The sequence below is a fragment of the Protopterus annectens genome, chromosome 6.part0, assembly GCF_019279795.1.
Source record: "Protopterus annectens isolate FY-2018-M chromosome 6.part0, PAN1.0, whole genome shotgun sequence".
Taxonomy (NCBI): domain Eukaryota; kingdom Metazoa; phylum Chordata; order Ceratodontiformes; family Protopteridae; genus Protopterus; species Protopterus annectens.
The window spans coordinates 1,469,164,643-1,469,177,533 of record NC_056737.1 but is presented as its reverse complement, the minus strand read 5'-3'; the positions used below and the strand labels follow the sequence as shown (position 1 = coordinate 1,469,177,533).

At 36.7% G+C, this 12,891-nt stretch overlaps 1 protein-coding gene across 1 annotated transcript in view; it reads left to right on the top strand.

The window, feature by feature from the left end:
• LRP1B (LDL receptor related protein 1B) overlaps positions 1-12,891 on the top strand; it is a gene marked incomplete at its 5' end in the record, with an annotated part of 5,941,474 nt that overhangs the window by 1,769,179 nt on the left and 4,159,404 nt on the right. The window contains one exon of the mRNA XM_044073672.1: positions 3,521-3,695. Coding sequence (XP_043929607.1) covers positions 3,521-3,695 — 175 coding nt within the window. The remainder of the gene's footprint in view (positions 1-3,520; positions 3,696-12,891) is intronic.

Genomic DNA, 12,891 nt, shown 5'->3' with positions numbered 1-12,891 from the left:
GCCTCAGAGGTCACTTCATTGTTAAAATCATTTCATGCTTTTAAATGCAATGATTGCAGTTACATGTTTTCTAAAATAATTGTGCAATTTAATTCATTTAGGTTACTGTCCAGAAATTATTTTACTCTCAAGTCCAGTTAAATAATTCATGGTACTTCTGCAATTGTAACAACAATTTTTGGTATAGATTCAGAATTCAGAAGAATTTTACTTTTTAAATTTAACAACAATACTATGTAAAATTGAAAAAGAACTGATCAGAATAAGATCTATAAATCATTGACTTTTGTGGTTAGGATAGCCTTGAAATGTTGCTATTAAAATACCAAGACTCTTAATGTGGCAGTGCAGTGGTACAGTGGTGAGCCTTGTTGCCTAACAGCAAGAGGATCTCTGGTTCAGTTCTTGGCTGGAGTGCCTTCTTTGTGCAATCTGCATGTCCTACACACATTCAGGAAGGTATCCTCTGGATGCTTCTGTTTCCTCCCACATTCCAAAGACATACGGCTGGAGCGTTTCTCCTCGAGCCACTGATGAAAATGGACTCTGTCCTAGTCAGACTTTCCCAGTAAACAAATGATAAATAAAAAATGTGTTAATTGTAGAAGATTACCTTGATGATTCAATGTATTCCTAACATTCTATAACAGTATGTGTTGTTGAATTTCTTCCTTTTTGTGTATATATTGTAAATATCTTAAATTAATAGACATTTTCTTTAAAAATAAAAATGATTTTACTGATCTGTGGTAGCAGTACATGCTGACGAAATTTACAATAGCAGTACTATGAGTTTTACGTACTTGAGTCCACCATTTACCTATGGAAAGATATATGAAAGGAGCTTTAAAAAAGTCTAAAACATTTTTTTTTTCAACTTTAAGACTTTAACACTTGGAAGTTTGAATTCTGTCTTGGATTAACAGTATTCAGTAGAACTATAGGGGACTATGAGTGGTAAATCCATGAATCCAATATTGTTTTTCACAGTAAATATTCAGGAACTTCTGCCATTATTGAGTTGGGACATATTTATTGTAAAGTTTTCCCTTATGCCATTAAAAGGATGTCTGAAGCTCATTGTGTTAGAAACTTATTTAAAAAAAATCTCTCAAACACATTTTGCTGTTTAGTGTGTATTTTTTCAAATGTGTTTACATTTAATTTTACTGTATTATCTTTAACTGTTACTGCCCTTTCAAGTAATTTCTATATATGGAATAAAATGCATGAAGTTTAGTATTTTATTTTTTAATATCCCATAGAAGTCAGCTACCAAGGTGCTAGGGAATCCATTAAATAAACGTTTTTTTTTTTTTCTATTGCTGGTGATTCATTTGTTTTTCATTAGTACAATTTGTTTCTCTAAGGCTAGGTGATGTCAAAATGAGTTGTACTAATTAACTGTCCAGGTATTTCTTTTATCTGCATTGTGTTTGACATGGCGGTATGTTGCTCACTGAAATACAATGTCTATCCATTACATGAACTTGAGTAGATGAGTCATAACAATGCAAAAACTGAAACTGAGCTCTACAAAGTTCAGCATGTAGCCTGCAGAGCTAAAATCACACATTGACTTCATCAAGCTTTTAGGTGAAAGGTTTCTTTTCCCTGCATACCCTACTATGGGAACTATCTCCCTACAGACCCCTACTTCATTATTGTGTCCATGAGGTCATTATTGCTCAAGGACATTATCACAGTACTTCTATTTATTACCTTCCTCTTCTTGTGTATTGTATACTGCAGCTATAATGTAAATGTATGCAAATTCATATGGCTATGCTTTGAACAATAATTCCTTTGTGACAGTAGTAGCAAACAAATGATATCTGTACCCCTATCCTTCAAACGAATGATCAGGAATTGTCTGTTCTTAATGGACCATGATGACTTCAACTTTGATTAGTCACTTATAGTTGTGGATTGTTTATATAATATATACAGATCTAAAGTCCTTAACCATTTTTTAAATAAAAGTAAACAACTGATGTTCAATCATATGAATATATACACTATTAGCAGAAGACTGGTGATGTATGTAGTCTACCCAATCATTATATCTAGTACCACATAGTTGCCCTTTACTAATTAACTGAAGCCCTTATGAAAATTGTAGGAAGTTTATTAATGTTTGCAGATGTTAATGAGCTTCATTATTTAGTTCTGAATTTGATGTTTGTAGGTCTCTGTTTGCCTACTGTGTATCTCTCAGCAAATCACTTAACAATGTGGTGCAGTGAGTTCATGGTAAAAAGAAGCAAGTGTGCTAGTGGGGTTTTCTGGATAATGAATAAATAAAAATTAGGTAAATAAAATTAACTAATCATTAGATCTGCTTTTTTTCAGTTCCCAAGTAAAGGCATTAAAGTGCAAGAAAGTTCAGTAACTGGAATGTAAAAGTACATGTATGAGGTGACAGTGGCAGCCACTTAAACTTTTCTTTCTTTCTTTTTATGTATGCATGTATATTTGTATTTATCTATTTTTTACTCTCCACAGGCATTCCCATGATTGTTTCTCAACCTGCATCCAGTTGACCTATCACTTGCATGAGGGCAGGAAGCGGGCATTCCCAAATAAGCTGAGAGCCCTAGAGACTGTTTGTTGCTGCCCAAGTTGCTCCATTGCTTCATGCACCCCCCCCCCAGAAAAGAGTCTGGAAATTTAGGGGTATGCCAGTTTCCTGGTCCTATAGGGCAGCTTCTATCCAATAGTGGAACACCTCCTTCCCATTTGGCAGTTCTGAGAGCTCTAATGTGTGCTGGCACTATGAGGAATCTACATCCATGGACTGAGTACTCTAATCCAAGCATCTGCACAATTGCAGTACATTTTCCAAAGGGACATGTTACTTCAGTACAACACCTAGGCTAGTGTTCCAATTAGGAGTCATATAAGTTGCAAGTCAGAACCACCTCCATACCGCAGGATGGATGAGCTATCTGAAGCCACTTACTCCCATCCTACATGGTCAACATTTACAAGTTCTGGAACCACTACTCGATCTCAAGACATCGTTGCCATCACATGGGCTTTTTTCCTCTATGACACAGAGTTGGGTTTGCTATCTAAACTTTTCTGTTTCTAACATACCATGACATTAAAATGAAACCTTGGCTGCAAAGACAGGTGTCTGTGCATAACATGTCACAAGGACAAGATCAGCCTCAGAGGTTGCTTCTCTGAGACATACTCACCTTGTTGCATTAAACCTAAATTGTACTGTTTCAGTGGCAGGATTTTATCTCCTGTAGACTTGACAGTGAACATTTGAAATGTACACATCATTGGTTAGGATACCTAATTGTTTCTTCTATAGTGTATTTTACTGTAAGCTAAAAACTATTAGTTATTTATACGAGAACCAAAATTATATTAAGTAATCCATTTATTTTTCTTCTTTTCGGCACTGATCCAAAATTTTTTTTCTGTTTTGTTATCAATAATAAAATGAATGCAACTAGATATTTTGTGCTGATCACAATATTTCATAAACTGCTTTCCTTTATTTCAGAAATCCTTCTTGGTCAAGGACTTGCTGTTGACTGGATATCAAAAAATTTATACTGGATAAGTTCAGAATATGATGAAACACAGATAAATGTTGCAAGACTTGATGGGTCATTGAAAACATCAATTATTCATGCAATTGATAAGCCACACGGTCTTGTCATTCATCCTGTGAAAGGGTAAGAGTTTGCATTAGCTGTAACTAAATGTTGCAAAGACATTTTTAATAGTATTATGCTTGCATTATTTTCTGAAAATGAATTAAAAGCATGACTGCCTCTTGATATGAAAGTAACATAGCAGCAAATTCCTCTTGGAAAAAAAAACACTGAATGATTTAAAATAATGAACATGAATTGAATTTAATATTGTATTGCTTTATTATAGAAAACTGAATATCTCTTTAAAAATACAATCCAACTACCAAACACAATTAACCACAAATATTAAAAATGAAAATGTTGAAAAAGAACAAATTTGTAATACTATGATGAACACACTGAGTCAATTTCCTTTCTAATTTTATTTTTGTGTGGAATTCAGTAATACTAAAATCTGAGGAAGTAGACTGCTATATCCAGTAAAGAATAATGACATCAGCGTTTCATGCTTCCATATTGGCCAGATTCAGAAACATTACCATGAGGTGCAGTACCTATTTCCGTTTCAAGGGAAAGTTATACCATGGTGCTTTAGCGTGTAGACGTACAGCACTGTACTGAGTTCCCCAGGAGGACATGTTACATGCTACTGAGGCATACCATTGACGGGTGTCTATATTAGTTCACTGAATGCAGTTTCAGTGAACACCTAAATATCGACTGCACTTCAACGAAAATTGTTTCAGCAATTCGCTGAATTTACCAAAGGCAAGTAAATACTTGTCCTGCAGCACAATGGACTGAGATGTAAGTAAATCAAACCCACCCAATTGGGGGGCTTCCCCCCTAACTGTATATATATATATATATATATATATATATATATATATATATATATATATATATATATATATATATATATATATATATATATATATATATATATATATATATATATATATATATAAACTTCCAAAATCACACAACAGTGGAGAAGAGGGCAAAGTTGAGTAGTAGGCCAGCTAATTCTTTGCCCTTGGTAAATTCAGCGAATCGCTGAAACAATTTTTGCTGAAGTGCAGTCAATGTCAAGGAGTTCACTGAAATAGCATTTTGGTGAACTAAGACAGACCCATTGTAGCAGCCTGTGCTAAATAGCCATGTGGTATCTCTGGAAATGTCTACAGTAAGGCATTCATGCAGTTGAGTTATTCAAAGTATTACTCTGTTGCTGAAGGTACTTTGGCCACATGTATTAATTAACATGAGCCAAAGCTCATGTTCAGCCATTGCATTAAAGGCAAGTGCTTGGGAGTTTGGCAGACAGGTCCTTTTGTGGAGTGTTTCCATATGTGCATGTGTGTCGCTGCATGTCTGTGCATATGTGTGTGCGCATGCGCATGCATGTGTGTGTATTTGTGTGTGTGTGTGTGTGTGTGTGTGTGTGTGTGTGTGTGTGTGTGTGTGTGTGTGTGTGTGTGTGTGTGTGTGTGTGTGTGTGTGTGTGTGTGTGTGTGTGTGTGTGTGTGTGTGTGTGTGTGTGTGTGTGTGCGTGTGCGTGTGTCTGTGTATGCATGAAATGTGCCTGTGTTTGTGAGGGGCTGTCATTTCTCTGCTCTCCCGCAGACTAATAACTTTTGCCACATTGTGGATGCACACTAGACACCAGGGATGGTCTTCATTTTGTGCCTTAAAGACCTTTAAAAAATCAAACTGAGCATGTGAAACCATATTGTTAGCTCTCAGTGCCACCGCTTACACCAGGAGGTCATTTTACATATGTCTTTGAAAAATGAATAAATAAATCAATAAAGTAGAAGTTAAGGAACCCTGCATATATGACTTATAGAGCTGCTTACTAACTGGGTGCTTAAAAAATGAGTTACTGCAGCAGGGTATTTTTGGTATGAAAGTGTAGTGTCTGACATTATGCAATGATGTCAGTGGTCCATGAGTTATCTTGAGATTTAGACTTCTAGCATTGAGCAGCATGACCCTCAGATTGCATTTATTTATAGCTGTTATTGTGGTAATTTGGTCTTTGGAACATCACCTAAAAAAGTATAGGGTTGGCAAAAGCCTTAGCCAGTATCCGGAAACCCAGGGGTGACCAATGCAGGCCATCCTGGCAAAGCATCGAGGTCTGTCGATCATGTCATCCCAAGCAGAAAGACACTGGATCCACTTAGAATGACACCAGAAACTTAGCCAATTGTTTAAGTCAATCATTTTCTGCTTCTACTGCAGTATCATTCTGGCCGTTGCTCAGGGTTAGGTATGTATATGTATGTATATATACATATATATATATATATATATATATATATATATATATATATATATATATATATGTGTGTGTGTGTGTGTGTGTGTGTGTGTGTGTGTGTGTGTGTGTGTGTGTGTGTGTGTGTGTGTGTGTGTGTGTGTGTATATATAGTAGGGTATGTTAGTAAGGAGTTAGCTAAAGGTTATGGTGGTATATAAGTTTGGGATTAATTTGCTTACTGCCCATCAGAGACATAAGGCCCAGACTAAGGGTGAATGTGCAACTTACCATCCAATGATCAAGGTTTTATTTGAAAAGGATCAGGGATGAACACTATTTCAAAACAATGGCTTATTCCATAGCACAGAAATCTTCTAAGACACATATCAGTCCCTCCAGCATATTCTATTTATTTTGCAGGTAAAGATCAGGTCCTTGGTTCTGGTTATTCTGGTGGTGTTTTGTTTTTATGCCAGATATTTATCAGAGCTGGATTTGAGGATGCCTTACATGCCAGGCATTGACTGCGTCTTAGTAACCTGTTTGAGACTGAGGACATAGATAGGGCCATAAGGCAGTCTGTGTAGGACAGGGTATTTATCCTCTGGATTCTCTTGGTAAGAAGCCTTTGTGAACATTCCAGCTGTTGCAAGTGTCTGATTAAGTACATAGTAAAAGGGGCATCATATTCAATAATGTATCTGATAAGGGCTGAGAAGAGTTGTGCTATAACTTCCCTGGACCAGGATGCCATACACCTGGTCATGTGTTGGGTGACATAGAATGATTTTCTTACTATCTTGATTATGTGTTGGTCAAAGGCCAGATTAATATCTACATATATTCACAGATTCCTAACAACTTGGTCAACCCTTAGGGGTGTTTTATCAATGGAGTAATTAGCTTGAGTGGATGATTTCCCAAAGGGCATTATAATGTATTTATTCATGTTGAGCTTTATTCCATGGCTTTGTACCAGTCATTTGTCTGTGTTAGACTCTCTTATAGGATGTTGGTGTCATGGGGTAATATATCATAACTCCCAATTTACAGAAATCTGCAAACTTGGTGAGCCAGAGGTCTTTGACATTAGCCTTGAGTTCTGAGAAGTAGATGCCAAACAGGAATGGATCCAACATGGAGCTCTGACTGTGGCTCTGACCTGTCCGGTCTCTGTAATCCTGACTTCTTTGGTCCTATCTGTGAGACAGCCAGCAATACAGCAAGTTATGTTCATAGGTTCATAGGTTCATAGGTAGGTACTAGGCTATCGGCCCAAGGGCCAATGTAAGCCTAGCCAACAAGGTTCCCTGGCTTATGCCACCCAAGAAAGTTATTTTTCTAGGGATGTATGCCTAGTTCTGAAAGTTTGTCAACAATACCTGAGTGGGGTATTATATCAAATGCCTTGGCTCGATCAAGGTAAGCAGTATGCATAATTTACCCCTCATCCATAACCATGGCTAACTTCTTGAAGAATTCTAACAGGTAGAGTTGGCAAGATATTCCCTTAATAAAGACAAACTAGGATGGGATCAGTGTCTGCAGTTTGCCAATGTCTTTGTTCTTCATTTCCATGATAGTTCATTCCATAGCTTTATATATTAGACTTGTCAGACTGATGGGTCTGTAGTTTCTTCCTGCATCCCAGCAACATCTGCCCTGTGTACCCTATGCATGTTTAAACCATTCGCTTCTTTCATGCTTCACTATTCTCTCAAGAAGGGGACTCTATTGCCCCTAAAGTATCCATTAAATACATGTTTATTTATCATTTCTGATGCTTCCCGGACTTTTAGCAAAGACCATCTGCTTTTCATGCTGAAATGTCCTACTTGTCCTGTCCTTAAAGATCAGATTTTATTTATTTACTTTTATCAACAACATTATTCTTACTAGGCCAATGGCTTGTTTTCCCAGGAAACCCAAAGCAATATTCACATTAATTAGACATAAGAATGGTGCCAGAACACATATTTTTACTGTAGAAATATGTTGAGATTTGTATATCAGGACGTAAAAGTTATTTTTCTTGTATGACGTGATTGAGATAAAGCCAAACATTCCCTTTCTGTTTTGTTTTTAATCAGTTATGAGTGATGTTCATTATCCATCTGACAGCTATCGCCATCTCAGAGATTGGAATGTCAGTTTACCATCTTATTCACCTCAGAAGTAAACTACCACCATACATGATATCACAGTGCTAGATGGAAAAGGAATCCAAGCATCTATTGTGGGAATAGAGTAGATAACCTTTTGATCTTTCCAACCTTTAAATGTAAGTGTGCTACAGGCCGCACCACTGACAATGTTGTGGACACTTTTCATATCATATTGCACCACATCTCGCTCTGTCTTCTTTGTTTTTGTGTGTACCTTCAGCAATTGAGTGCACCTATATCAGTTATGGATTCTTATATTACTAGTATGATTTTTTTAAACTAGAAAATCAAACATGTAGATACATAATGTACATTACATGGTGAAAGATAATGAAATCAGGATACGTTCTGAATATTGTGACGACTGAGTTACATGAATACATTGGAAGTTTTAGACTGAGGTGTATAGATGATTTATAAACTAAAGGAATGAAGGAGGACAAACTGGCAAACTGTACAGTATTACAATAAGAGGAAACATAGGTACACGAGATCAAATATTACAAAGACAGTTAAAAAAAAAGAAAGAGGAAGGAAAACTAGTAATGCTTTCAGGGTTCTCCTGTGTAATTGCAGAAACTTTACTAGAAAGGCAGAATTAGAATAGACCAGGATCTATCATGCACTATAGCAAATAACAAACTAAACATTTCAGCACAAGCAGAAAGACTTAGAAGAAATGAAAATAAATATAAAGAAAAGGTACAAAATAAGGGGTCTATATTATAAGCACAAAAAGACTAAACCGCGAATGCTCACATGAGCAAAAATGCCGGGAACTGAAAGTGTGATTGTGGGGTTGTGTTACAGTGAGGAGTGGGATATTTGCCCTTTCCTCACTGTAGTATGATCTCAGAGTTAGAATATATAGTTAGTGAGGGATGGGGGTGGGGGGGCGCAGCCCCCCACAACAACAAGTTCAATTACCGGTATTTTCACTCATGTGAGCGTTTGCGGTTTAATCTTTTTGTGCTTATAATATAAACCCCAAAATAAGGAATTTATTGATGATCCAAAAAGTTTTATAGTGAATTGGGAAATAAGTTAAAACGAATTGAAAGACCGCTAAAAAAAAAAAAAAGAAGAAATAGATACATTTTGGAGACGTATCTATGAAGATCCTGTGGAATATAACAAAGATGCTAAATGGGTAGAAGAAGTCAAAAAGAATAAGATGTTCAGAGATACAGGATATGAAATGGGATGAAGTAACAGCCAGAGAGATTGAAACAGAGTTAAGAAAAGCCTCTAACTGCAAAACCCCAGCCCAGATGCAGTACCTACTTTTTGGCTGAAAGTATTAACATCTTTGCACGAAGATTTAGCCATGAGTAAGAATTATTTATATGCACACTCTGAACAGACACCAACCTGGTTAACTACAGGAAAAACAATGCTCCTACTTAAGAGTGAACCTGCAAGCTACCCTAAAAGTTATAGACCAATAACTTGTCTTCCGATGACGTATAAACTATAAATAGGAATTGATGCTGACAGAGTTTATAGTCATTTAGAAGAAAACTCAATTATGGCAATAGAACAAAAGGGCAGTAAAAGAAAGTCATATGGAACAAAGGATCATTTGTTGTTGAATAAAGTCATAGTGGAGAACTGTAAAAAGATGAAGAAGCTAAGTATGGCATGGATTGACTACAAAAAAGCATTTGATAGTATCCCATATTCTTGGATAAAAGAGTGCTTAAAAATGTATAAGATACATCCTACACTGATCAGCTACATTACAGTGGCCATGAAACAGTGGCAGACCGTTTACTCCATAGCATATCGCTTACTCCGAGGTGATCTCTGCCTAACATATAAAGCTATGTCAAACCCAGAACTGTTGGACATGCTACAACTAAAGAAATCCCAATCCCTTCGAGCTACACGTTCTAGGGACCTAAACCATGTCACCACAATAAACAGGACATGCTGGAGGGATAGATTTCTGTCCCAGATAGACTTCCCATATTCTGGAACAGGCTACCCATCTATGTCAAGCAAAGTTCTTCATTAGCACTCTTCAAGAAGAATCTTGATGAGTGGATGGGAAATAGGAAATAAACCCCGGGGATCACTTCTGTGTCTCTGCTCAACAGTGGCACAGGAAAATATCTTTCTAGGGTGGCGTAAGCCAGGAAAACATGTTGGCTAGGCTTACGTAGGACCTTGGGCCGATAGCCTAATACCTACCTATGAACCTATGAACCTAAGTAAGCCATGATAAAGGACAAATTATTATGCCAGGGATAAAAATTCAAAGGGGGCTATTACAGGGTGACTCTCTGTCACCGCTGCAGTTCTGCCTTGCCTTTAACCCATTAAGCTGCCTACTTAACAGCTTAGGCCATGGCAATAATTTGGCTCTTGGAAAACAACAAAGTGTAACGACTTCTCATCTTCTCTTATTTGATGATTTAAAACTGTATAGCTCATCAGATGGGGAACGGAAAGCACAACTGCAAGTTGTCAAAAATGTTCAGATGATATAAGAATGTCATTTTGTCTTGATAAATTTGCAAAAGCAACCTTTAAAGCAGGAAAACTGCAATGTCAGGAAAACATCATTTTAGGACAAGAATGTGATATAAAAGAAATTGAGTAAGAGGGAGTTTATAAATACTTTGGACTTGATGAAGGATCAACAATAAAACAGGAACAAATGTGAATAAAACTATTAAAGATTGTGAAATTCCCCCACCAAGATATAATATAATTAGACTCGACAGCTCATCAAAAAAGGGAGGAGGTGTTGCTATTCTTTACAAATCTCAGCTACAAATCAGCAGCATAAACCTGAACCTCCCATATACAATAATGCAGAGCTAATATGTTCTAAACTCCAACTAAACAAAAGTAAAGCTATCTATATTATTTGTATATATCTCCCCCCAGGAAACAACATTAACACTCTTGAGGGCATTCTTAGCTGGCTCACTACTAATGTTCCACAAGAAACAATAATACTAGGTGACCTAAATATTGATTGGAATCCTTGTAACTACTCAAACCCTACCTCCCATATTAACCTACATGGCTTATCTCAACTCATTTCAGGCCCTACCAGAATTAATAAAAGCAATAATAAAGACACCACTTTGGACTGGATACTTAATAATACTCCCCAACAAACCTACACCTCTGGCACCCTACCAGAAGATCTAAGTGATTACCTATTAACCTATATTATTAGAAAAAAAACATCATTACTTTTCCTACCACTTTCCGAACATTACGTTCCAAAAAAAAATTTAACTCAGAACACAACTACAACAATGTAACTGGACTCCACTAAAGTCACTACCTCTTAATGATGCATTACAATACTTTAACTCTACATTCCTATCTATTTTAGATCTGCATGCACCTACACGCAAAATTAGAATCAAAAATAAACCTGCCCCCTGGCTAAGCTATAATACTAGACTTGGCTCTCACCTGGTGGAACGGAGATTTTATTTCACAGTCTTTTTTGGACATTTTTGGTAACTAAGCTATAATACTAGACAACAAATCTCTACCAGAAACAAATACTGGACTAAATGGCGTACTTCCAAGAACCAAGCTGACCATCAAACCTTCAGAGAATGTAGGAACAACACTAAAAAAGCCATACTATTAGACAAAAAGAACTACTACCTTCATCTACAACAAATATCCAATAAGGAACAAAAAAAAATTTGGTCCACAATCAATAATCTTCTATCTCCAGGCCAATCAATCACACCCAACCCACAAGACTCTCACCCTGACAACCCTACACAAATAGCTAATGCCTTTAACTCCTTCTTTACAAATACTATACAAAATCTTGCAAATCAAATATCTCCTGACACCTCAAAACTACATCCTTTTTATGTAAATACACCCCCCTCATTTCACTTTTTTCCGATCTCTACATCATATATTTTATCATTACTACAAAAACTTAAACCTTCTACCCCCTCCGAAGACAAACTCCCTGCTGAGTTCCTACAGATAGGAGCTAAAGCTATTGCCTATCCCATTTCTATACTGATAAATAGATCCATCAAAGAAAGAACTGTCCCTGATATCTGGAAAATATCTCACATCATCCCACTACACAAAGGGGAAAAATCTAATGACTTCTCTAACTATAGTCCCATTGCTTTATTATCACCCATTGCCAAAATCTTGGAAAAATGTATCCATAAGCAACTCCTAAACCATCTTCTCCAAAACAAACTACTTGATAACTGTCAACACGGCTTTAGACCTTCCCACAGTACCACCACTGCACTGCTCTCATTCACAAACACCATCAACACTAACCGTAACATAAACAGTCTTTCTTCTGCACTATTCATTGACTTATCTAAAGCCTTTGACATGGTGAATCATCAAATACTCTTGCACATTCTTAATTCTCTCTCACTTGATCCTAACAGCATAACTTGGTTTAAATCTTACATAGAAAACCGTCAACAAGCAGTACTCTAGAAGAACTCATTATCTGAACATCTTCCTATCTCCCTAGGTGTACCACAAGGCTCTATCCTAGGTCCACTTCTTTTTTCCATCTTTATTAACAACTTTCAATCAGCTATCCCTTTTACTACCTGTATTCAATTTGCAGATGACTCCACTATAATCTGCACAGCTACCTCTCAAACTGAACTTCAGTCTCTTACCCAAAAAGCCTTTAACACAGCAGAACAATGGTTCTCTCAACGCTGCCTTCTACTCAATCCTAAGAAAACAAAGCTACTACTCTTCTCGCCAACACATAAGCAAATCCCCCTAAATTTCTCTATCACTTCCAACAACAATACTAGTATTTCTCCTGACACCACCACAAAATTACTTGGAATTACAATAGACA